The sequence below is a fragment of the Mytilus californianus genome, unplaced genomic scaffold (genome assembly GCF_021869535.1).
Source record: "Mytilus californianus isolate M0D057914Y unplaced genomic scaffold, xbMytCali1.0.p SCAF_3, whole genome shotgun sequence".
NCBI lineage: Eukaryota > Metazoa > Mollusca > Bivalvia > Mytilida > Mytilidae > Mytilus > Mytilus californianus.
In genome coordinates, this window is record NW_026262679.1 from 106,684,503 (window position 1) to 106,712,096 (window position 27,594).

At 31.4% G+C, this 27,594-nt stretch overlaps 2 protein-coding genes across 4 annotated transcripts in view; one reads left to right on the forward strand and one right to left on the reverse strand.

Annotated features, from left to right (window-relative positions):
- LOC127735692 (trans-1,2-dihydrobenzene-1,2-diol dehydrogenase-like) lies at positions 1-27,006 on the reverse strand. The gene is made up of 8 exons (XM_052245955.1): positions 26,918-27,006; positions 26,518-26,646; positions 11,985-12,096; positions 9,164-9,327; positions 5,372-5,621; positions 3,967-4,094; positions 622-772; positions 1-312 (listed from the first exon to the last, which is right to left on the reverse strand). The coding sequence occupies exons 2-8, from the start codon at positions 26,623-26,625 to the stop codon at positions 218-220; spliced, it is 1,008 nt and encodes a 335-aa protein (XP_052101915.1). The 5' UTR covers positions 26,626-26,646; positions 26,918-27,006; the 3' UTR covers positions 1-217.
- Positions 27,007-27,229: 223 nt separating this feature from the next.
- LOC127735674 (poly [ADP-ribose] polymerase tankyrase-1-like) overlaps positions 27,230-27,594 on the forward strand; it is a 39,491-nt gene continuing 39,126 nt past the window's right edge. For all 3 annotated transcript variants that reach the window (XR_007998554.1, XM_052245926.1, XM_052245927.1), the window contains exon 1: positions 27,230-27,452. Coding sequence is in view for 2 of the 3 variants with exons in the window: in XM_052245926.1 (XP_052101886.1) it covers positions 27,260-27,452 (193 nt within the window). In the remaining variant the exon portion in view is untranslated. The remainder of the gene's footprint in view (positions 27,453-27,594) is intronic.

A 27,594-nucleotide genomic window follows, 5' to 3' on the forward strand; every position in this document is an offset into this window, starting at 1 on the left:
ATTAAACCATTTACAATTAAAAATTTTAATTCATTCAATGTCTTTAAAAACTCTTGCATATAAATTCATAATACCTTTTGAAAAACTTATTTTCTCTTTGAAATTAACAAAAATGTCATATATTTTAAAAACCATAAACTTCAGAAAAGGTCAAGTTTACCTTCAAACAATCAAATATTTCCAATTCCATTGTCTGCCTTTAATCCTTCAGGTCTCTTCAATATTTTAATCCAATCTGCTTGGATATCTCATCAATTATTGTGTGAACCATCTCAACATCTTTGTATCCGTACTTAGGACTATCTAGTTCACCTACAATAAAATCAACAAGTGTATACTTCATAAAAAGTATGCTATATTTTAAAGACCAATTAGTGTTCACTTATTACATACTGTAACAGGAGTAAATGACTAATGAATAAATTAAACATTGATCACAGAACCTTGAAAAAAAAAATTTTCATCTCTGGTTTTGTTCAAATTTAAATGACATTGCAAATTCAAATGTTACCTCAAGCAAGTGTAGCTCATGTTTTGCCGGAATTTGAACATAGCTTTACAAAATGAAAGAAAAGTTTCACATTTAAATGCTAATTTAAACTTGTGTATAGTTAACCTTACCACTTCTGATTAATTTAAATGCATGGTCAGCTTCATATCGTAGTCCACCACTGTTCATAAAGTTATATGGTGAGGGACCTTCAGGTATTTTATTTTCCACAGTTGTATCTGTCAGCTTTACAGACTTTGGACACCAGAAACAATCATCAATCTGTGAAATAATAAAAACTTTTTCTGATTTTCTGTCACATTATTTAAGGTAGATTCATGGTATACCGCCATCTTGGATTGTACAATCCCAGTACAAAATCGGTCTATTTATTCGCCTAAATCTGCCAATTTGGAAACAGATTTACAATTTATTGGTTAGACTGTTTATTTATGTAAATAAAAATTAGTGATTTATTGTATAACTCAAAATATTTAAACAAATATCAAATTTTGTGTTTTTCGAATAAATTTTTTCAAATAAACCATTTCAGGGAAGATAACTCTTTTAGTAAAAAATATATACTGGACAGATAGGGAAATTTTTAATTTTTACTTGTAGCAAGAAAACAAATTCGGTGACACCATTTTTTCTTTTTGTTTTCTTAAAGCATATTATAAAACCTATCTTCTCACAATTTATTTCAAAATTCTATCTCATAGATTTTTTTTTATGCACACATATGTGTTTTTTCATGAACAATCTAACCAAATTTAGGCTATTTTCAACGACTCATAGCTTGGAAAAAAGCACGGTGACCCATACTTTTCATTATATTTTTGAAAAAAGCATAGTAAAATCTTCATTTTGGCAAAGTATAAGAAAATTCTATCTCAAGAAATATATACCTATGATCTACCTTAAATAAAGAATTCAACTGGTTTCCTGCCAATTTTACGTTTTATTTTTATTAACTTTTGCTTTACTTTTAGGGATATCAGATAATCTTTTAGTGCTAAGATCAGTGTAACTGTACACATAAAACCTTTACTATGTTAGGCAGCCCTTTTGCACCTCTTTTATTTAATTTTTCCATTATCTTTTGTGTTTGAGTAAAGCTGTCTAAATTGCATCTATCTTTTTTATATTAATTTTATTTCAAATATAAAATTTTAGTTTTTATTTCTTTTTCTGATGCTTCAGCAAAAGATACAAGGATGAACTGTATACCAGAATATTGTTGCACCATGTTTAAATAATTTGCTGTCAAGATCCCTTTTGCACTGCATTTATTTTGAATGCTTCAACAATTTAACTTTATGGTTACATATTTTCACGCCATAGGTTAGCAAAACAATCCTCTTAAAAGAGTGATTTATGTCATGGTTTAACAATCTTCTTCTATCCATGAAACTATAAATTTATAATTCACTATGTACATAATTCATGTTAAATAGCCTCTACACATAAAATTTAAGAACTAGAGGCTCTAAAGAGCCTGTGTCGCTCAACTTGGTCTATGAGCATATTCCACAAAGGCCACTCTCCAACATTGTAGACAAGAATAGAATTCATGACAAAAATCTCGTTTTTTTTTATCTTATATTGCTAATCATTTAGTCTGTTTAGTTTCTCTCTATCTTCTTAAGTTTTTGCTCAAAACACAAAAGAGGGTAAAACAAATCCTCATTTAAGGGCAAACACTCCAATAAATAGTGACAGTCTACTAACAATATCAACAAAATTTGACTTGTTAATAGATCTTGCCTTGCTTTTTGTTATTTAAAGTGTCTATTTATCTATTATAATTTTTATCAAATAAGGCAAAATGCAAAAAAATGGTAAAAATCGTCATTAAAGGGCAACAACTCCAATAAGGAGTCGTCAGAAGATTTCCTCCATATTTTCTTAATTGTAGATCATTTTTGCTTATTCAAGTTTCTATCTATCTATTATAATTTTTAAGATATAAGGCAATAAACTGCTTCGCTTGAGCGCAGCTGGATACGCCCGCAGAGGTCCAACCCTGAACAGTTGGGGCAAAAATGGACACAATATTAAAGCTAGATACAGGTCTGAATTTGGATTGTAATTAAATATTTGATATATTATAGGTTTCTGAATAAATGTAGTAAAAGAACTTGAAATTGGTTATATGAAAGATTTCTTGCTGTTGTGCAATACACTGTGCTGTTGTGTAATACTTAGTAAATCTGTTGTCAGACTATAAACAAATAAAATCTTATGACTATAAACAAATAAAATCTTATGACTATAAACAAATAAAATCTTATAACTCGGAAACATAAAATCTAAAATTTATAAAAATCAAAAGGGAACTTACAAAAATAGATATAAACAATTTACCAAAGTTTCATAAAAAATGCTAAAAGCATTTTTGAGTTATTGTCCAAAAACTGGAAAATCCCCATTTTTGTGATGAATAAAACCCCATAAATCGGAAACGTATAGTCTGAAATTTATAAAAATCAAAAGGGAGCTCATGTCGATAGACATAAACAATTCACCAAAGTTTCTTGCAAATTGGTGAAATTGTTTTGGAGTTATTGTCTGAAAACTGGAAAATCCCCCCTTTTTTAATGAATAAAATCCCAAAACTCGGAAACGGTAAATCCGAAATTTATAAAAAAAACGAAAGGGAGCTCACGTCAATAGATATAAACAATTCACCAAAGTTTCATGCATATTGGTTAAAGCGTTTTTGAATAAATGTCCGACAAATTGACGGACGGACGGACGGACGGACGGACGGACAACGGTATACCATAATACGTTCCGTAAACGGGCATATAAAAACGCAAAAAATTGGTAAAAATTGTCATTAAAGGGCAATAACTATAATAAGGAGTCGACTTTTTTGTAGAACTTGTCTTGCTGATCATTTTTGCAACTTAAAGTTTCTCTCTATCTATTATAGTTTTCAAGATCAAAGGAAAAAATGAAAACACATGGTTAAATTTGTCATTTAAGGCCAATAACTCCTATAAGAAGTCGCCTGACAGTTTTGACGCCAATGAACAATTGGTAGAGCTCAACATACTGAACATTTTTGACCTGTCAGATTTTCTCTATTTATAACGATTTGAAAATAATAGACAAAACTTGCATTTTACCCCTATGTTCTATTTTTAGCCATGTCAGCCATCTTGGTTGGTCATCAGATTCATTTTTAAAACTAGATACCCCAATGATGATTGTGGCCATGTCTGGTTAAATTTGGCCAAGTAGTTTCAGAGGAGAAGATTTTTGTAAAAGTTAACAGACGACGGACCACGGACGCCAAGTGATGAGAAAAGCTCACTTGGCCCTTTGAGGCAGGTGAGCTAAAAATAAACAATCAACTAACAACATAGAATATAAATATTTCATAGATTTTTACAATTAAAATTCTATTAGAACTCTGAAACCAATTATCTGGAGATGTACACAGTAACACAGTTGCCATAAAAACTTACAAAAATTTGACCTTTTGATCCCATGATAGTAGCTGTATTGTTTCCAGAGGCAGTTTTACCACTATATACCAAACTAGCTTTCCTATTACCACTGTATAATAATATTACACATCCATCTTCATCCACACCTGTAAATGAAATATTCAAGAAGCTTTGGTTGTAATTTACTCATACTTGCAATATTTCTATTTTAAGACAGATTTATCAAGCCAATTTTTTCTCCCTAAATTCCTCTGGAAAACGGGAAAAAAAGAGAATTTTCCTCATACTTGATAATTCATATTTTTTTTCTACCGGTATTTCTGTTTGACATAATTCACATGGGATAAGAGCTAACGGTAGTATGTGGGTCTTCCACCATCTTGGAAAATAAAATAGCAGAACACAATCCGTCTAAACTTTTAAATGAAAAAGCAAATTTAAGGCAGAAATGCAGTTAAATTTGTAACACTTTTCTATAAATGCAGAATATTTTTTGATCGATTTAAAATTATTAAATTTACCCTATAAGGGGAGATAACTCATAGTGTTTTAATTTATTTTAGGTTTTCTTAATAAGAAAGCAATGTTAAAGAATCTTCAAAAGTTCATTAAAACAAGCATTCTGTGAGTATTGCATGGCAATACATAGTCCCTTACCGGTTAAAAATTCATTGTAATGGAACGAAATTCTAACTTGATCTATAACTTGTCATAACCAAAAAACAAACCTACCACTAAATTCTTCAAACAATTTACTAAAGAAAAGGAAAAAAAATCCAAAATGTCATTTATCTTAATACAATGTCCTTTACAAATTTTTTAAACAAATGAGTTATTTCCCTTTGACCAGAAATCTAATAAGTATTTCATCAAAAATTTAATTCTAGGGAAAGTTAAAAAAAATGAGTTATCTCCCTTTGAACAGAAATCTAGTAATTAATAAGTATTTCATCAAAAATTTAATTCTAGGGAAAGGGCTTTAACTGAACAAGGAGAAAAGCTAAAATCGTGAAAATCGAACTTGACCTGTAACTTGTCATGATAAAACAATACACCAAATATCAAATCAATATCTTCAAGCATGAAGAAAAAAGTCTGAAAAAATGAATTGCCGGACTGACGGATGGACAGACGGACAGACAGACAGAGTGCAAACCTAAAGTCCCCACGACTTCATCGGTAGGGGACTAATTAGCTAGGCCATTTACATTTTCTCTTACATTCAATTCTTTAATGCAACTCTTGTACCTCTCTAGAAATAATGCGGTCTTTAAAGACTATTTCTGTTGTGCTTTATGTCATATATGTTAACAAGAATAAGCTTCTCTGTGATAAACATTACAGAAAATAAACTAAATATATAATCCACACTCTACAGCAGAATATTGAACAAAATAAAGTAGTTCGAGACTCATGTGATTACCTTCCTCATTTAGGCTACCAGTTGCAATAATCTTTTCTGGCATCTCTCCATATACATGACATGCAAACTGTATACAGTAGATTCCTATATCTAGAAGTACACCACCCATTAAATCCTTCCTGTGTAAACGTTCTACTGACATGATAGGTATACAAAACTGTGTGGTTACCATAGAAATGTCTCCAAGATTCCCAGAATTTGCTTCTTCCTTGATTGCATCATAGACTGGGAAAAATCTACTCCAAGCTGCCTTAAATAGGGAAGACATAACACTGAAAACATCATGATATTACCTGTGATGTCACTATGACATCATAAACATGTTGAAATTGACATATTTGACCAAAATGAATTTCACACATAGATTTCGGACAAAATAGACAAGAGCCAAGACCTTACCCAAAAAGATATTTTACACACATTAACATCTTTAAAAAATTCATTTTGCTGTAAAATATCTTTTTGGGTAAAGCCTTGGCTCATATCTAAATATTAATAATATGATCTCAAAATGAGACTATTTCATAAGTTTTGCACTAAAAAGTTTGGAGCTTTAATGCAAATATGTAAGACAAAAATCAATACTTTAAATGCTTATATCTGTCAAAATTATGTCTTATCAACATCTGAAGGATGTTATCTGGCAGGCCTCTACAATAACTTTTATTTTAACTTGTCCAATAGGACAAGTACATACCAAAACTTACTTGTCCAAATGGAATTGTAACTTGTCCAAAAAAACAACTTTATATTAACCTTTTTTGCATTTTAAGTTAATTCAATGAACAAAGAGAATAAAAAACAATAGAACAGGATTTACTATATAACTCTTGATATCCTTTTCCAAAATATGGGTCGAGAACAACTAAATCTAGTCATGACACAGGACTTCATTTCTAGTTTTCATCAATGCCAAAGGCTCATCAGACTCTGCACATTAGGCACAATCTGGTAGGCCTGTCAGTCTCAATCATTTGGTATGTATCCTGGTCTTTTATGTTGATAAAATATTGATTATTATGATTAATGCCTTACTACAATCAGCTTAAGCCTTTGTTTTTAATATATTAAAATGTTTATTCAAACGCAATTAAGTATTGTTTTGTCTACATATGATCAAATATGATTTTATGAATTTTATGGTCAATTATTTCTTCATCTTTATTTTTAAAATATTTTTGTTAAATAAAATTTATATTATTCATTTTAAAGCAACAGAATAAGGTAGGGAAACGAGGTACTGGTTTGTCTTGGGCCCAAAATGTCTCCTACGGAGCCAAACTGTCTATTAAACATGGAGCCGATTCGTTTTCGTGCCGGTGCCTAACTGCCTTGTTACCTACAAAGGGCATTGCTGATTCCGATCAGTAAGACTGGTTTCTGAGAATAGTATGTGTTTTATCTGTTATAAAGCATCTGACAAAGAACCAGTAATTATCGATCACAAGTAAAACATGTCAAATTGATATTTGTTTTTATCTTCTTTTCTTATTTTTTGTTTATTAGTTAGATCATCAAAGTTGGATTTAATTTATTTTCTACAGAATGATTTAACTTGTCCTGTCGGACAAGCTTGATATGGCTTTTACTTGTCCGACCTTTTTTTCCTCTGGTACCGGACAATCGGACAAGCGTTATTGTCAAGCACTGTCTGGAGGATTGATAATACTTTTACTGTTTTGGAAGTCAAAGGACCAAAAAAGTGGCCTTATTGTGCCTTCTCCTGTATGTAAATCCAGCTTGTGAATTTATATTTGTCAGATATTTTTATATATATTTCCATTAAAATGGTTATCATCATTTCAAAATTGATATTTTATGGAATTTTGTTTCCAAAATTGAATTTTTTCACAAAATGACCCCTTTCATTTGTTACATTTACTTTAACAATACAAAACAAAACAATCTTATAATGGGACGTTGGCAGCAAAATTATAATCAAAGAGCTTGATCGCTCTGAGGGATATGATTGCCATTGTCTCCATTGATATTAGTATTCTTTCTCAAAAATAATTCAACTGCACAATGACATGTATTCCCTATTTGATTCAATCTGAATATAGTTTTTCACTTTAGAAAATTGCCAAAATATCTAAAAGTTAACAGTAAAAAAACACCAACTAGTCCAATTACTAGTAATACACAGACAAATGCATAAATTTTGCTCTGGACACTGTCTTTTGATTATTACAAGTCTTCTGTTTCATGAAGTTTTAACAGATTTTAACCCTTGACTTAAATGGAATAGTCTATCAACAAGTATACCCCTGACTTGAATGGAATAGTCTATCCACAGGTAATCTATTGATGGCTGAGTTCATTGTTGATCTACCCCAATTTTTAACAAAACAGAAATAACAGCGAATAGTTACCTGATAACTTGTTTATTAAAACATGTTAAATGAGTTTGACTTTTTTTTAAAAAACTTTTGATCAACAGTGAGCAACAAGTGGCATGTAAGTTTCTTAATAGCGTTGATAATATGGAAGACTCCATTTGGGCTGAGGGGGGTGTTCTACTTCTACTTCTATCATTACGCTGTTAACTACATGTTTTGAGTTAATAATGCAACAGCAATAACCCTAAATAGCAGACAAGGATCTCTTGAGTTGAAAATCAATCAATGACATGAAGAATCCAGAGCAACCATTTATTCTGATGCCTCTCAAGGTCAAGAAAACTACGCATGCGCCTAATTGCATAAACAAACCGTTAGAATTATGTTTTGATTGAGGAAAACATGCCAATTGTGGTTCTCCGTTTCTTTATGGAAGTTCAATATCAAAGTTTCATAAAGGTAACATAATAGGAACAACACCACTTCAGTACTTGTCTGACGGAAATAGTTTTATTTCGGAACCACTTTCACATTTTAAGAAAACAACAACAGCAGAATTCCCACTCTGACATGTTGCTAAATATATAAAACCCTAAATATAGATACTGCTTAATACTGATTTTCCGTATTGTAAAATAAACGCAAATAAAAAAGGGAGATATCAAAACATGAGGATTATGAGAAGAACATTAACGGAAAGTTTTTTAAATTCAATCTGTTTGTTTGTTTTACTCTTTAAAACAGAATAATCTTAAGAATCTGAGTTATTCCTTAATATAAAGCACACAACGGTTGACGTGAGAGCCTTGGAAAGGAGTCAATCCTAAAAGTCTACAGATTGCTTGACAGCAATCGTATCCCAAAAACTAGGAAAAATGAGGTTGCAAATATACTGTGACATTATAATAACCATTTCAGCTGAAATCATTGGATCTGTTATATCCTAAATATGGTAATCATATAATAAATTGAAATGGATTTATCATTTGCACTTTGCATTGGCCTTTATCATGCACAACTTTCTAATGATTAATAGAGTATGTCTTTTTATGTTGTAATGTTACACTACTGTTTCAGGTTAGGGTGAAGGTTGGCGCCTGTTAAAAGGTTTAAACCTGCTGCATTTGTATGCACCTGTCCGAAGTCAGCCTGTTGTTCAGTGGTTGTCGTTTGTTGATGTGGTTCATAAGTGTTTCTTGTTTTTTATTTAGATTAGACAGTTGGTTTTCCTGTTTGAAATTGTTTTACACTAGTCATTTTGGGGCCCTTTATAGCTTGCTGTTCGGTATGAGCCAAGGCTTCGTGTTGAAGGCCGTACTTTAACCTATAATTGTTTACTTTTTACACATTGTGACTTGGATGGAGAGTTGTCTCATTGGCACTCATACCACATCGTCTGATTTAATTATTGTGTACATATACATATACTTTACAACTAGCTCAATAAGTATACCTCAAGGAACAGTAATTTTTTCTCTTTTGCATAATCTAGGACCTTTTTACATTCTTGCCAGGTTGCTGCCAATGGTTTCTCACATACCACATGTTTTCCAGCCTCTAACATCATCATGCTCAATCTGACATGTTCTGTATGTATCACTCCAATGTAAACAATTTCTGTAAATAAATTATCAAACAGTAAGAGCTGTTCCAAAATTTATCCTGATGGGGGCCCTCAAATTGATTAATTGTGACAATGTGGGTGGTTGCTTTTTCCTTAAAATTTTGTAAGAATTAAAAGTACTGTAAACTGAAAATTTTATATTATTGCTGATTGGGGTCTAAAAAAGTGCCTCCCATGCCCCCATGTGTTTAATTTTGGAACAGTTCTAAGAATATTTTGTCAGTACTAAACAAAATGGGCACAGCTTGATATGACCGCAGAGGTCGAACCCCAAACAGTTAGGGCAAGTATGGACACTACATTCAAGCTTGATTCAGCTCTGAATTTGGATTGTGATTAAATATTTGACACAGCATAGGTTTCTGACACAGAATAAATGTGGTCAAATAACTGAAAAATATGAAATTGGACTTTTACCTATTATTGTCCAATATCCAAAATCTAAATACACGGTTTTATTCAGCATATCCAAGTACAATAAGAATTTAATTCATTTATTTATTAATGGACAATATAAGCAAAGTTTTTAAAATGTTCCATAAAGGAATTTAGTTAAGCTGTAATTGGTAGGAAACCTTTTATTAAATTAATTAACTATTGTTTGGTGTTTGAATATTGCTACAAGTGGGGTACAGATGGATGTGTATGGTAGTTGAGGTTTATTTGTCATCAGGCAATGATTGAAGTTTTTAAACATATTGTGACTTTGTGTAATGGGAAAGGGGAGGAAATTCATTTTTCTTGGCATTGTTAAACTGTTAGCATTTAGAAAATAATATTCATAATTTATCAATTTTAGGAATGAATGATGTAGTGGAAATGAAATGCAGAATGTAATTATATCTAAGTTAAAAGGATAATAGAATTATATTATAATGAACTGAAAATTTTATTTTTTTTGTGTGCATAAATTGACTTGTAAACTATGTAAAAGTTTCAAAGTCAATGAACCATGATGAGGGGGTGGGGCTATATAATCTCCATGGAAACGAGACTTGCAAATGCCAATACAGTTGCATACTAAATATCATTGACTTAACATTAGCGGTTCATCTTAAACTGATCTGATCAGAAACTAATACATGTAAACTAAGTAAAAGTTTAAAAGTCAATAGACCATGACTGAGGGGATGGGGCCAAATAATCTCCATGGAAATAAGATATGCCAATGCTTATACAACTGCATACTAAATATCATTGACCTACCACTAGTGGTTCCCCATAAACTGACCTAATCACAAACTAGTACATGTAAACTTAGCAAAAGTTTCAAAGTCGCCGCCTCCGGAAACAGCATACCTATGTCTCGTTTTTTGACTCCGTCAAGGCGAGACAAAAATAGGATAATAACATGGGATAAAAATGTGGCATTAAATTGAGTATGAATTGGTAATTGTGGTTTATGGGATTGTAATTCTAAGTGGTTGGGATGTTATTTTAATCAGATTTGTGAATTTGTGGTTAGAATTGTTCTGAAAAGTGATATCAAAACGTGACATTAAAGTTGCGTGTTTTAGTGGATTATCATTAAATTGTGGTTTGAGATATTTCCCTTTGAACAGAATGGTCAATTTGGAGGACATTGTTTTTATTAAAGTATATGTGGGAAATGTTTAGCACCCTAATTTGGACCCACTTGAAATCACGACCCAAAATCAAAATTCTAAATACACGACAAGTTAAAGCATATCAAACAACCCCAATATTTCAAGATTATTTAAACGCCATTGAAATTAGTCAGAAATAAGCAATTCAAATAAAGTTTAAAACATTGCTTGTTTTTTATCCCTTTTTGGCCACTTATTCCTAAGCCGATACGACCATAACCCCAAAATTCAATCCAACCTTCCTTATGTGGTATGGAATCTTGTGGTAAAATTTCATACAAATCTAAACACTTAAACTCAAGTTATTGACTCGAAACCAGAAAAATGTTTACTTTTGGACCCTTTTGGGCCCAAAATTCTTAAAAAGTTAGGGCCTCAACCCCAAAAATCAATCTCAACCTTCCTTTTGTGGTATGGAACCTTGTGGTACAATTTCATAGAGATCCATAAACTTATACTCAAGTTATTGTCTGGAAACCAAATATCTTCAGACAACAATATCGCCAACCATTATACGGCCGCAAATTTTGCAGTCGTATAAAAAGGGATTCTTTTTTATGTCCCTTTTGGTCATATAGCTCCTCACATATTTAGGTATTTATACATCCCTGGCTGTCAAATGTTGGGGTTTGGGCTATCTTAATGAAGGTAAATCCATAAAGGCGCATAGGACGCACAAAATTTACAAAGTATTATTTTCATTTTGTGTTATTTTGTACTTGTTCACTGCTTTTTAGCCAACTTCTCTGAAGCTACCTAAGCTTCAAATATATCCTCAACAATTCTCAAGTATCAAAACACTTGACAATGTAGTTTACAGAGGAGAAATGCATGGTAAGTTTGTAGTTCCGTCCCACTCAGCTCTTTTTATCCCATCAAAATATGACAATAATGGCAAAAGATTCCAAATCTAGACATAATACATAAACCCTCTGATACACTGAATCAATAAATTTTCTATGATCATCTTATCTTATACTTTAACACTGTGAAAGATTAAATACTACAATTAAATTGAATATTTAAGTGTTATAAATACAAACCAATATCTGGGTCATTAGCTACATCTTTATAAGAACCATAAGCTTTTGGTGCTTCAAATATATCTGCAAACTTTTTGGCTTTTTCTTGGGACCTGGCAGCAATAGCAGTTATCTAAAAATTAAAAATAACCAACTGAAAAAGATGCAGGGATACTGTGCATAAAACTAACAAAACACAAAAAATCTGCTGATGTAGCATAAAGTTTTATAAATGATTATATGATGAAAAAAAAATAGCACTGCTGCTAGTGGACTATCATACCCTGAGAGTATCATCTGCACAGAAGCATGCAGTATTTTGAGTATTGGCATGATTTTAATTATATTTTTTGTCTGTAATTTTTTTGTCAATCAAAGTATGTACTTGCAGGTCCCACACTACTTGAAAATCATAGGGAGAAGTGACTTCTCTTTTTGAAACTGGTAGGGAGAAGTGGTGAGATTTGAAAGAGAAGTGCTCGTTCACTCGCTGCACTTCAATGTTTGGTTTTTACAATAATATAAAGGGCTATATGTTACCTATTTCTTTTTTTATCAATCCATACCTGAGTCAATTAAAGTAACAGTTGTTTCAATTTATGTCTTAAATAGTCATTTACAGTTAGAATAGTTGTCAGAATCTACCAACTAAATATCTAGCACTAAAAAGAACTTTTTCATATCAAAAAGGAAAAGAAAGTATCATAATATTATATCAATTAAAATGCAATTAAAAAACTATTCTGTTTATCATGTTAATAAAATTCATTGCTTCTCATTAAAAAGATATATAAATTAAACAACGTGAAGCAACTTTAATCAATAAATTGAAACAGTGTATTTACATGAAAATATATACATTTAGCAAGGAGATCTAACCAAAAGTCTGTTAATGCGTGTGGAATAAGTAATTTTCACTTTTGGGATCATTATTCTTTTGTCAGCTGTTCAATTCAGGTGTCTGTAGTTATTATCATAAGAATACAGATTTCGGTCATAGCTGGTCCGCTTCCGATGAATCCTTCCTCCAATCCGTGGTTCGTACAAATATTTCAATGGTGGACGAAGAAAATTTACCAAAATAAACAATGTTTGACAAGCGATTCGGAAAGGAATATGACGCTTTTAATGCAATAAATGGATCAAACATTAACTAAAGGCAATTTTTATAAATTCCTAAAGAAGTAACAAACTTATTTTGCGGAAATCAGAATGTTTGGATATACGATCTCAAGTAACAAGTACCGGAAGTGAAAGATAGTACTTCATAAAAGTTGTTTCTTTGAAATAACATACGACCGATCTGTTAAGTCAATACTTTCACATCTTTTCTAAAGAAATACATTTTTATGTCTTTTAATTTCTTCACTTTTAAATGAAAAATATGCTGTATCATTGACTTGGTAAAAATGGGAAATCGTCGATGACGAAAGCGACTGCAAGCGACTATTGTGAACACCAGGGCGACTAGATATCGCTTTTGACGGTCAGGCAAAGCGAAGTGATGGATGGGAAAGCGACTTTGTCACCCCAGTCACTTGCTTGCGTGAGCCCTGTATTTGTACTGAAAGAAAAGTTAAAATTCAGGCAAAGTTAACCAGTCAGGGGAATTACTGAAATAAGTGATTTCTAAAATCACTTATTTAATTAGCAAATTAGAAATTCTATGATTTTGTTGTTTTACCAAAATTTTAAACATACAGGTTTAGATTATATCTTATTAATTAGTAAAATTGAAAAAAATTAACCTTTTGCTTCTTTTAAGTAGCAAGGTTTGTGCCTTTGATGCAATCATTCATCTGTAAATTCTATATTTGTTGAAAAAATGCTATAATGAAGGCTTTACATAATAAACTAATACTTTCTTAACAGATTTTTCCCAGCAGTGGGAGTATTTTAACTGTAAAATTCAAGGTTTCATCTTACAGATTATGTAATAAAATTTTACTGTTCGCTATCAAAATTTCACTGTTCCGGGGTGTTGAAATTAGTGGGGGTAATTAAAATAATAATACTTAAAGAAGTAATTTTTTGGAAGAAAATAGAGGTATGATACTTAAACAAGTGATTTTCATATCATTATCCCAGATTCAGTACAAGGTCATCACCTGACATGACCGGTCATCCTCTGAACACAGATGTTTGTTCTGATAATTTTAGCAACATAATTAGTCCCTGGATCATTTATAGTATTGTATATTTAAAGCTACAATAAAATTAAATCACTTAGTCTAGTGATTTATTTGTACTACTTAAATAGGTGATTATTAACGGAACGTCTTTTTACCACAGAACACCACAGAATACCACAGAACACCCAAAATATACCACAGAACTACACAAAATACAATAAAACTACTAAAATATACCATAGAACATTAAATTACTTTACAAAATGCAAAACTAATCATTCAGAATTATATTATTTTTTATAATTCGGGCTACAATAATGATAGGACGATTGACCGGATGAGATATAAATTTCTTTAATGATCATAACTTTTTTGTTATTTGGTAGATTTTTTTCATATTTGGAGACCTTTGAAATACTAACTTTATTTTATAAAAATCTTTTATTAAGAACAATTTATTTAAAAAAAAAAGTTTTTCTATAAAAAAAAATAAACTGCTTCGCTGAGCACAGCTAGATACGCCCGCAGAGGTCCAACCCTGAACAGTTGGGGCAAAAATGGACACAATATTCAAGCTTGATTCAGGTATGAATTTGGATTGTAATTAAATATTTGACATATTATAGGTTTCTGAATAAATGTAGTCAAAGAACTTGAAATTGGTTATATGAATTGAATTTATATTCAATTAAATATTTCTTGCTGTTGTGCAATACTTAGTATATTTGTTGTCAGACTATAAACAAATAAAGTTCAATTAATTCTCAATGTCATATCAGAAATTTATGAAAATATTAAGGGAGCTTACATCAATAGATATAAACAATTCACCAAAGTTTCATGAGAATTGGTGACAGCATTTTTGAGTTATTGTCAGAAAACTGGAAAATCACCCCTTTTTTTAATGAATAAAACCCCATAACTCAGAAATATAAAATGTAAAATTTATAAAAATCTAAAGGGAGCTTACATCAATACATACAAACAATTCACCAAAGTTTCATAAGAATTGCTAAAAGCATTTTTGATTTTGTCCGTAAACTGGAAAATCCCCCCTTTTTTTTATGAATAAAACCCTGTAACTCGGAAACGTAAAAATCTAAAATTTATAAAAATCAAAAGGGAGCTCATGTCAATAGATATAAACAATTCACCACAATTTCTTGCAAGTTGGTGAAAGCATTCTTGACTTATTGTCCGAAAACTGGAAAATCCCCCTTTTTTTAATGAATAAAACCCCATAACTCGGAAACTTAAAATCTAAATTTTATAAAAAATGAAAGGGAGCTCACGTCAATAGATATAAACAATTCACCAAAGTTTTATAAAAATTGGTGAAAGCATTTTTTAGTTTATGTCCGACATGTTGACGACGGACAGACGGACGGACAGACGGACGGACGGACAGAGGTATACCATAATACGTCCCGTAAACGGGCGTATAAAAATTATTTTCCATAAATGAATGTTTTTTCTATAAAAAAAAATATTTTCTATAAATAAATGTTTTTCTATAAAAATTGTTTTTTCTATAAAAGAAATGCTTTTTCTATAAAAAAAAATGTTTTTTCTATAAAAAAAAAAGTTTTTCTGTAAAAAAAAAGAGCTTTTTTCTATAAAAAAAAACACAAAATAACACAGTAGTGGCGAAGAGTGGTGATTTACCAGGAAGACTTGCTTGAAAAGTTATAACCCTGATAAATTTGCACAGCTTTTTAAACTTATTTTTTAATTTTAACTGAAATAGTTTTCCAAATTTTAGTATATTACTAATGTGCAAGAAAAAAGTATCCAAATATTGTGCTCGAAAGTTTGTCAAAGAACTACACTGCAAAATGTAATGAAATTCATCCCCAATCTCGTTACAATGACATAAATTACAATATCTATAGTTACGTTCAATTTTATTCCATCTACCAGTTTTGATGGGTAACTTGTGGTTTCCCGTTCTAAATCTACAATATGTTATTCTATCTTTATCACTTAAAATATTCAGATATTCTTCATATTCAAATTTTTGAAAATATTTTCGTTTCATAAAAAATCCAATTTTTATACAGTTGTGTTTTTTACTCATAATGTCTGCCCATATGAAAACTTTTCTGGATAACCGATTAGAAATCATATTGTTCAAACGGCACCATAGTCGAATTAAGCATTGCCATTGTTTTTGAAAGATAGGAATAGAAGGAATATTTATTTTCAAAATGTAGGAATAGCAGGAAGACACCAAATTAAATGTATTTGATGTCTCAGGTGTGAAAACTTAAATGACATGTTAATTGGCTTGATGAATTGGTGATTACGACGAGTGTTAAAATTAGATAATCTTATTAAATTTTGGTATTTTTAATGTGCCGGTGAACTCGCTCAGATCATCATTTTGGACTCAAAATATAGAATCTATATAGTAATGCTACATATGCCAGTTTTCAATTATTTAGATGCAGTTCAACTATTTCTAAATGCATACAAAATTTCGTAAAAATCTGAAATATTGTCCAATGACTTTTATTTCATCTCAAGTAAAGTATGTGTATACAATGTATCATCTGACTTGCCGACAGTATTTGGTTTTGAACTGCATCAAGTGTATCAAGAATCTATTCAGTGTTTCAAAAGCCAAACCAATGTACTAGTTTGTGATGTCCATCTGAGTTGCCGCTAGTGTTGTCAGAGAACTTTTCCCTGGACCATGCTGGAGACAAAACACCAACATGCCTCTACACAATTTAAGGCCCTGCATAAATTCTATACATAAATTGGAGAAGATACACACACATCAAAAGAAAAGTCCCAAATCATCAAATTTGAAATTTTTGACTATTATAAAGACACACTTATAATATTTTATTAGTCAACTCAAATAACTGTCCAACAACTACTTCAAATATCTTTTTGAAAGTATTTGGTAGCCCTTAAAGGACTGCTTTATATATTATTCAATATTTAATAATATACATGTACTTATTGTAACAACTCTTAACATGAAATTAAACAAAAATGACTACTACAAAAACGATAAATTCTGGTATATACAAAATAGATTTAAGATATAATTACGTTATGCATCTAAACATTCTAAATAAAATGCTTCGCTGGGGCGCAGCTTGATACGACCGCAGAGGTCGAACCCTGAACAGTTGGGGCAAGTATGGACACAAAATTCAAGCTTGCTTGATACAGCTATGACTTTGGATTGTCATTAAATATTTGACACAGCATAGGTTTCTGACACAGGATGAATGTGGTGTAAGAACTGGAAAAAATTTAATTTACCTATTATGGTGGAATATCCATAAACTAAATTGTTCGTTAATTTCAATATATCAAAGAATATGTAGAATTCAATGTTTGATGTAATGTAATAAAGTTGAAATTTGGACCGTTTTTGTTCAATGTGGACCAATTTGGTAACATGTATAAATAATCAAAAATCTAAATACATGAGAGCCCATTTAAATACATCATAAAGGTATTAAAATAGAAAGTGACATCATAGTCATGGCTAAAAATAAACAAAAATCCTTCATCAGCAACATTTAAAGTAATATCTAAAAATAAAATTCCTTTGTAACCATAAAAGCCCATTTAAATACATCATAAAGATATTAAAATAGAAAATGACATCATAGTCATGGCTAAACATAGCAAAAAACCCTTAATCAGCATCATTTAACAGTAATATCTAAAAATGGAAATTACATCATAAAGGTATTAAAATAGAAAATGACATCATAGTCATGGCTAAAAATAAACAAAATCCTTAATCAGCATCAGCAACATTTTATAGTAATATCTAAAAATAAAATTCCTTTGTAACCATAAAAGCCCATTTAAATACATCATAACAGATATTAAAATAGAAAATGACATCATAGTCATGGCTAAACATAGCAAAAACCTTAATCAGCATCATTTATCAGTAATATCTAAAAATAAAAATTTCTTTGCAACCATAAAAGTAAAATAGAAAATGACATCATAATCATAGCTAGAAATAAACAAAAATTTTTTTTATTGGCAAATTTTAAATGGAGTTTATTATACTAAAACAATAAATTTGCAACCATAAACATGATAAAACCCCATTTAAACACATCATAAAAGTATTAAATAATTCAACTACATCATAAGGCTATAAAAATAGAAAATGACTTCATAGTCAAGGCTAAAGGTAAACAAAAAACCTTCATCAGCAAAATTTTATATTGGCAAATTTCCAATGAAGTTTATTACACTAAAATTGTTGGCAAATTTCCAATGCATTTATTAACAATAAAGTTATTGGCAAATTTCCAATTTACATAATTTAAAAGCAGTGTAGATGAGATATTTAAATGAGTTTGAATTACCAACCTTACACTGCTTTTAAATAATGTTCTTTACTCAATTATTTGTCTATTAAAATGGAAACCCTTGTTTTTTAACCTTTTCCCCCCTTATTCTTTAAACATTAGAGCCATAACCCCCCCCCCAAAGCCAATTATTACTTTCCAATGTAACCTAAATTTCCAATATACATAATTTTAAATTTCAATTCCTCATGATATATAACCGTATCATTATTATTTTCTTTCATATATAAATCTGAAACAACCATCTTTAAATGGAAAATTTTAAAGAAAAAAAAAGGAAAAAAAAAAAATCCTACCCCCCACACATTTTTTCAACCCCCTTTTGATTCATCATCCCCCACCTCAATCACAACCTTCAATTTGTGGTATGGTACATTGCAATACAATTTCACAGAGATCCATACACTTGAACACAAGTTTTTGTTGCAAACTAAAAAAATTCCTTATTTTCGACCAATATTTGGCCCCTTATTCATAAATGTTTGAGCAATTAACCCCTAAACTCAATTCCTACTTTCCCTTCGTGATAAAAAATAACTAACTTAAAATGTAAATTTTAAACAAAAAAAAAAGGAAAAAAAAAAATTACCCCTTTTTTTACCCCCGCCCCCCTTATGATTCATCACCCCCACCCCCCTTTCCCCCCAAACCAAGCTCAATAACAGCCTTGCCTTTGTGGTATGGTACCTTGTAATACAATTTTAGAGAGATCCATACACTTGAACACAAGTTATTGTCTAGAAACTAAAAAATGCTTATATTAAACCCCTTTTTAGGCCCCTTATTACTAAACGTTTTGGGCAATTACCACAACACTCAATTCCAGCTTTCCCTTTGTAAAATGGAACCTTGTAGTAAAATTTCAGAAAGATCCATACACTTACACACAAGTTATTGTCATGAAACTAGAAAAATGCTTGTTTTTTGCCCCCTTTTGGCCCCTTATTCCTAAAATTTTGAGGCAAATAACCCCAAAATCAATCCCAGCATTGACCCTTTGTGATATGGAATCTTGTGGTACAATGTCAAAGAGATCCATATGCTAACACACAAGTTATGTCTGGAAGTTACAATAAAATGCTTCGCTGGGGCGCAGCTTGATACGACCGCAGAGGTCGAACCCTGAACAGTTGGGGCAAGTATGGACACAACATTCAAGCTTGATACAGCTCTGAATTTGGATTGTTATTAAATATTTGACACAGCATAGGTTTCTGACACAGAAAGAATGTGGTCTAAGAACTTGATTTTTTTTAATTTACCTATTATGGTCCAATGTCCAAAATCAAAATACATGGTTAGATTCAGCATATCAAAGAACCCCATATATTCAATTTTTGTTAAAATCAAACAAAGTTTAATTTTGGACCCCAACTTGGACAAACTTGAAAACTGGGCCCATAATCAAAAATCTAAACACATGTTTAGATTCAGCATATCAAAGAACCCCAAGAATTCAATTTTTGCTAAAATCAAACTAAGTTTAATTTTGGACCCTTTGGACCTTAATGTAGACCAATTTAAAAAACGGGACTTAAAATTAAAAATCTAAATACACGGTTAGATTTGGAATATCAAAGAACCCCAATAATTCAATTTTGGATGAAATCAAACAAAGTTTAATTTTGGACCCTTTTGACCTCAATATGAACCAATTTGATAGCGGGGCCCACAAATAAAAAATCTAAATTCATGGTTAGGATCAGCATATCAAAGAACCCCATATATTCAATTTTTGTTGAAATCAAAAAAAGGTTAATTTTGGACCCCAACTTGGACCAACTTGAAAACTGGGCCCATAATCAAAAATCTAAACACATGTTTAGATTCAGCATATCAAAGAACCCCAAGAATTCAATTTTTGTTAAAATCAAACTAAGTTTAATTTTTGACCCTTTGGACCTCAATGAAGACCAATTTAAAAAACGGGACCCAAATTATAAATCTAAAAACACCGTTAGATTTGGCATATCGAAGAACCCCAATAATTAAATTTTTGATGAAATCAAACAAAGTTTAATTTTGGACCCTTTTGACCTCAATATGAACCAATTTGATAGCGGGGCCCACAAATAAAAAATCTAAATACATGGTTAGATTCAGCATATCAAAGAACCTCATATATTCAATTTTTGTTGAAATCAAACAAAGTTTAATTTTGGACCCCAATTTGGACCAACTTGAAAACTGGGCCCATAATCAAAAATCTAAATTCATGTTTAGATTCAGCATATCAAAGAACCCCATATATTCAATTTTTGTTGAAATCAAACAAAGTTTAAATACTGGACCCTATCTTGGACCAACTTGAAAACTGGGCCCATAATCAAAAATCTAAACACATGTTTAGATTCAGCATATCAAAGAAACCCAAGAATTCAATTTTTGTTAAAATCAAACTAAGTTTAATTTTGGACCCTTTGTACCTTAATGTAGACCAATTTAAAAAACAGGACCCAAAATTAAAAATCTAAATACACGGTTAGATTTGGAATATCAAAGAACCCCAATAATTCAATTTTAGATGAAATCAAACAAAGTTTAATTTTGGACCCTTTTGACCTCAATATGAACCAATTTGATAGCGGGGCCCACAAATAAAAAATCTAAATTCATGGTTAGATTCAGCATATCAAAGAACCCCATATATTCAATTTTTGTTGAAATCAAAAAAAGTTTAATTTTGGACCCCAACTTGGACCAACTTGAAAACTGGGCCCATAATCAAAAATCTAAACACATGTTTAGATTCAGCATATCAAAGAACCCCAAGAATTCAATTTTTGTTAAAATCAAACTAAGTTTAATTTTGGACCCTTTGGACCTCTATGAAGACCAATTTAAAAAACGGGACCCAAATTATAAATCTAAAAACACCGTTAGATTTGGCATATCGAAGAACCCCAATAATTAAATTTTTGATGAAATCAAACAAAGTTTAATTTTGGACCCTTTTGACCTCAATATGAACCAATTTGATAACGGGGTCCACAAATAAAAAATCTAAATACATGGTTAGATTCAGCATATCAAAGAACCCCATATATTCAATTTTTGTTGAAATCAAACAAAGTTTAATTTTGGACCCCAATTTGGACCAACTTGAAAACTGGGCCAAAAATAAAAAATCTAAATGCATGTTTAGATTCAGCATATCAAAGAACCTCATATATTCAATTTTTGCTAAAATCAAACAAAGTTTAATTTTGGACCCTTTGGACCTTAATGTAGACCAATTTGAAAACTGGACCCAAAATTAAAAATCTGAATACACTGTTAGATTTGGCATAACAAATAAATAAATGTGATCAAAGATTTTACAAATCTAATGCGCCATACTGTGCAATTAAAGATTACTTCTTGAAATTTTTCAATATTTGAAATTTGAAAAAAAAAAAATATTTGAAGAATAATTCTTTTTAATTTCTGAAATCTGAAATGAGAAAAAATTGACCCCCCACAATTTCTTTTTTTCCCCCAAAAAATTCTTTCCCTCAAGATATGGTCATAATCTCAATTCAAATTTCCAATGGAGTTGGCAACCATAATTACCCAATTAAATTTACCATAGTGCTAACTTAATCTATTTTATAATAGAATTAAAAATATAGTGTCAAATCTTTCATATGGATTTTTTTGTAAAAAAAAAAGATGCAACATTTGCAGATATTTTTACTGGTTTTCCTTTATAAATATGCATTTCTTTAAACATAATTTAAAAGCAGTGTAAGGGAAGTAACCAAATCGTTGTATTTGGATTACCTCCCTTACACTGTTTTAAATTATCTTTATTGTTCATTAACCATTACTTTATACATAATTTAAAAGCAGTGTAAGGGAGATAATTTCAATGATGTATTTGATTTATCTCCCTTACACTGCTTTAAATTATGTTTTGTACTAAAGTATTTGTCCATTAACCAGGACAACCTTGTTTTTCCCCCTTTTTTGCCCCTAATTCCTAAACGGTTTGAGCCATAACCCCCCAAAGCAAATCCTAACCATCCCTTTGTGGTATGGAAACTTGTAGTATAATTTCAGAGAGATCCATACACCGTTCCACAGTTATAGTCTGGAAACTAGAAAATGCTTATTTTTGGCCCCTTTTTGGCCCCTAAATTCCTTAACTGTTGGTACCATAACCCCTAAAATCAATCCCAACCTTCCTTTTGTGGTATTTAACCTTATGGTCAAATTTCAAAAAGATCGATTCACTTAAACTAAAGTTAGAGTGCGAAAACCAATGTGTCTTCGGACGACGATGCCGGACGACGACGACGACGACAACGACGCCAACGTCATAACAATATACGACCACAAAATTTTTTTGCGGTCGTATAAAAATGCTTATTTTCGGCCCCTTTTTGGCCCCCTTATTCCTTAACTGTTGGTACCATAACCCCCAAAATCAATCCCCACCTTCCTATTGTGGTATTGAACCTTATGGTAAAATTTCATAGAGATCCATTCACTTAAACTAAAGTTAGAGTGCGAAAACCATTGTGTATTCGGACGATGACGCCGGACGACGACGACAACGACTTCATAGAGATCCATTCACTTAAACTAAAGTTAGAGTGCGAAAACCATTGTGTATTCGGACGACGACGCCGACGACGCCAACGTCATACCAATATACGACCTCAAAATTTTTTTGCGGTCGTATAAAAATGGAAGAAAAAATAATAAGAAAAAATTAAAATGTATTTTAAAAAAAGTAAATGTCACAAATATACCCCAGAATTGGTGACTTGTGACTTTAAATATTTTTTGTATATTTTGGTTTTAATACCGGTAGGTGTTTTTGGTATAGACCCAATAATAGGTTAATTCAGTTGGGGGCGTAACGATAGTGAGTCGACCCTAAATAGAAAAATAAAATTTATTTGAATAATAAATGTCGAATTATAAAAAGAATTAACAATAACAATAGTATAATGTCTGAAGTATTTATATTTCGAAGTTCTGTGGTATATTTTTGGTGTTCTGTGGTATTCTGTGGTGTTCTGTGGTAAAAAGACGCTCCCGATTATTAAAGAAAGACAACTCTTACTTCGAACATTTCTGGACAAAATGTTACTTGAATCAGTGATTTAGAAATCATTCATTTAAGTAATTCCCCCAACTGTTAACCTTAGAATGAGTTGTTTTTTAAGCTCTCAAAAGGGTTTATCGGTTTTCCAAACTTTTGGTCTCAACTATACCTGATGGTTTATTTACCAAGATTGAAGAAAAAAGTGGATTTGGTAAATTCAAATTTACTGTTTTAAACACTCATCGACTCACCAAAATTTTGAAATATAGACTTGGATTCACCCATGTATATGTCAAACTTGGATTCACTCATGTATATGTCCAATAAGAACACTGTATTTTCCTTAACAATTATTAATAAAATGCTTCGCTGGGCGCAGCTTGATACGACCGCAGAGGTCGAACCCTGAACAGTTGGGGCAAGTATGGACACAACATTCAAGCTTGATACAGCTCTGAATTTGGATTGTGATTAAATATTTGACACAGCATAGGTTTCTGACACAGAAAGAATGTGGTCTAAGAACTTCAATTTTTTTAATTTACCTATTATGGTCCAATGTCCAAAATCAAAATACATGGTTAGATTCAGCATATCAAAGAACCCCATATATTCAATTTTTGTTGAAATCAAACAAAGTTTAATTTTGGACCCCAACTTGGACAAACTTGAAAACTGGTCCCATAATCAAAAATCTAAACACATGTTTAGATTCAGCATATCAAAGTACCCGAAGAATTCAATTTTTGTTAAAATCAAACTAAGTTTAATTTTGGACCCTTTGGACCTTAATGTAGACAAATTTAAAAAACGGGACCCAAAATTAAAAATCTAAAAACACGGTTAGATTTGGCATATCAAAGAACCCCAATTATTCAATTTTTGATGAAATCAAACAAAGTTTAATTTTGGACCCTTTTGACCTCAATATGAACCAATTTGATAGCGGGCCCACAAATAAAAAATCTAAATACATGGTAAGATTCAGCATATCAAAGAACCCCATATATTCAATTTTTGTTGAAACCAAACAAAGTTTAATTTTGGACCCCAATTTGGACCAACTTGAAAACTGGGCCAAAAATCTAAAATCTAAATTCATGTTTAGATTCAGCATATCAAAGAACCCCAAAAATTCAATTTTTGTTAAAATTAAACTAAGTTTAATTTTGGACCCTTTGGACCTTAATGTAGACCAATTTAAAAAACAGGACCCAAAATTAAAAATCTAAATACACAGTTAGATTTGGCATATCAAAGAATCCCAATAATTCAATTTTTGATGAAATCAAACAAAGTTTAATTTTGGACCCTTTTGACCTCAATATGAACCAATTTGATAGCGGGCCCACAAATAAAAAATCTAAATACATGGTAAGATTCAGCATATCAAAGAACCCCATATATTCAATTTTTGTTGAAATCAAACAAAGTTTAATTTTGGACCCCAATTTGGACCAACTTGAAAACTGGGCCAAAAATCTAAAATCTAAATACATGTTTAGATTCAGCATATCAAAGAACCCCAAGAATTCAATTTTTGTTAAAATCAAACTAAGTTTAATTTTGGACCCTTTGGACCTTAATGTAGACCAATTTAAAAAACAGGACCCAAAATTAAAAATCTAAATACACGGTTAGATTCGGCATATCAAAGAACCCCAATAATTCAATTTTTGATGAAATCAAACAAAGTTAAATTTTGGACCCTTTGGACCTCAATGTGGACCAATTTAAAAACGGGGCCCAAAATCCAAAAACTTAATACACGGTTAGATTCAGCATATTAAAGAACCCCAAGAATTCAAGAATAAAACCCCATTGAAATTGATCAAGAAATAAGCAATTTATACGAAGTATCTTCTTTTGCACAATACTGTGCGATTGAATATTTCTTGCTATTGCGCAATACTGTACAATTGACAATTTCTTGCTATTGCGCAATATTGTGCTATTGGATATTTCTTGCTATTGCGCAATACTGTGCAATTGAAGATTTCTTGCTATTGCGCAATACTGTGCAATTGAAGATTTCTTGCTATTGTGCAATACTGTGCAATTGAAAATTTCTTGCTATTGCACAATACTTATTATATAATAATTTAAACATCCTGTTTGGTGTGTATCTCCTACCATATCATTATTATTTGCTTTTAAATATAAATCAGAAATAACCAACTTAAAATGGAAAATTTTAAAAGAAAAAAAAAAAAAAAAAAAAATCCCCCCCCCCCAAATTTTTTGAACCCCCTTATGATTCATCACCCCCAAACTCAATCCCAGCCTTCCCTTTGTGGTATGGTACCTTGCAGTACAATTTCAGAGAGATCCATACACTTGAACACAAGTTATTGTCTGGAAACTAGAAAAATGCTTATTTTTGGCCCCTTTTTGGCCCCCAATTCCTAATCGTTTCGGGCAATTACCCCCAAACTCAATTCCAGCTTTCCCTTTGTGATATGGAACCGTGTAGTACAATTTCAGAAATATCCAAACACTTACACACAAGTTATTGTCATGAAACTAGAAAAATGCTTGTTTTTTGCCCCTTTTTTGGCCCCTAATTCCTAAAATTTTGAGGCAATTACCCCCAAAATCAATTACAGCCTTCCCTTTGTGATATGGAACCTTGTGGTACAATGTCAGAGAGATCCATACACTTACACACAAGTTATTGTCTGAAAGTTACAAAAATGCTTATTTTTGGCCCCTTTTTGGCCCCTTATTCCTTAACTGTTGGTACCATAACCCCCAAAATCAATCCCAACCTTCCTTTCGTGGTATTGAACCTTAAGGTGAAATTTCATGGAGATCCATTCACTTAAACTAAAGTTAGAGTGCGAAAACCAATGTGTCTTCGGACGACGCCGGACGACGACGACGCCAACATCATACCAATATACGACCAAAAAATTTTTAATTTTTGCGGTCGTATAAAAATCATATGGTATATTAAGTCAATCAAGCAAACATCTGATGTTCAAGTTGCACTTGTATAACATGTATGTTATGAAACATTAATACAATACCTTATGTTCCCTTTCGTATCTGCTCAATGTCATCATTGCAGAACAGAAATCGTTGCTGATTTTCCCAGCACCACATATACCCCAATTTAAAACCTTGTCTTCAGCCATACTTTCACGCCAAAAATAAATCTTAAAAATAAATGTCTCTTTACTTATCTATACCACAGCGCAAATTTAATATGACATTGGGTTCAACTAACATATTATACAAAATTTCTAGAGGTTCACTGTTTTTTTACACCTGCACTTGACTAATAGTAATAAACCTTTAGATAAACAAATGGTTATTCCAAGGCCAAGAGGTGACAAGATTTATAATACACAATGTCATTCACGAAAAGTTTGGTTGCTTATCAAGTGTTTTTGTTTCGTACACATTCCAGTTTTTTTTTCATCAGACCTGTAATAACAAAGAAATATAGCTATGTATTCACAGTGGCTGGATAAGAGCTCCTGGATAATGCACTTGCACCTGTTATGTGTTATCAATCAGTAAATTGGAACATCAGTAAGATTTCATTTTGAATATGTAAGGATCAATTTTTATTTTCAGATAAATCCATTGATGTAAAACGTTTGAAAATGTTTAATTTTAAATAAATATTGATTTATATTTAACAATATCGTATTTTCAAATCTGAAATTAGTGAAATGTAGGGAATTTTTATGATAAATGAAATCTCTCCTTTATTCAATTTGTCTCGCATCTGGCGATAGCTTGCGAGAATTATGAAAATTGGAGATGGCGACAACCCGTCGCTCGCTTCTTCAGAGTGAAATAGGAGGTTCTCCGTCTCATAATGATCCTGGAAGAGAACTTTTCGAAGCTTGCAGAAATGGAGATTTGAACAAAGTAAAGAAGCTAGTCAATTGTCACAATGTGAACTCAAAAGATACAGCAGGGCGGAAGTCGTCTCCTCTCCATTTCGCTGCAGGTTTGTTTTCGTTTCAACATTTGAATTTTGGAAATCGCCCCCACCTTTAACCACCATACCCTTTTCAAGCTCCTTACAGTAATAAGACTTAAATTTAATACTGGAGTTAAAAACAGACTTTCTCCTTAAAAAATGGTAGAAA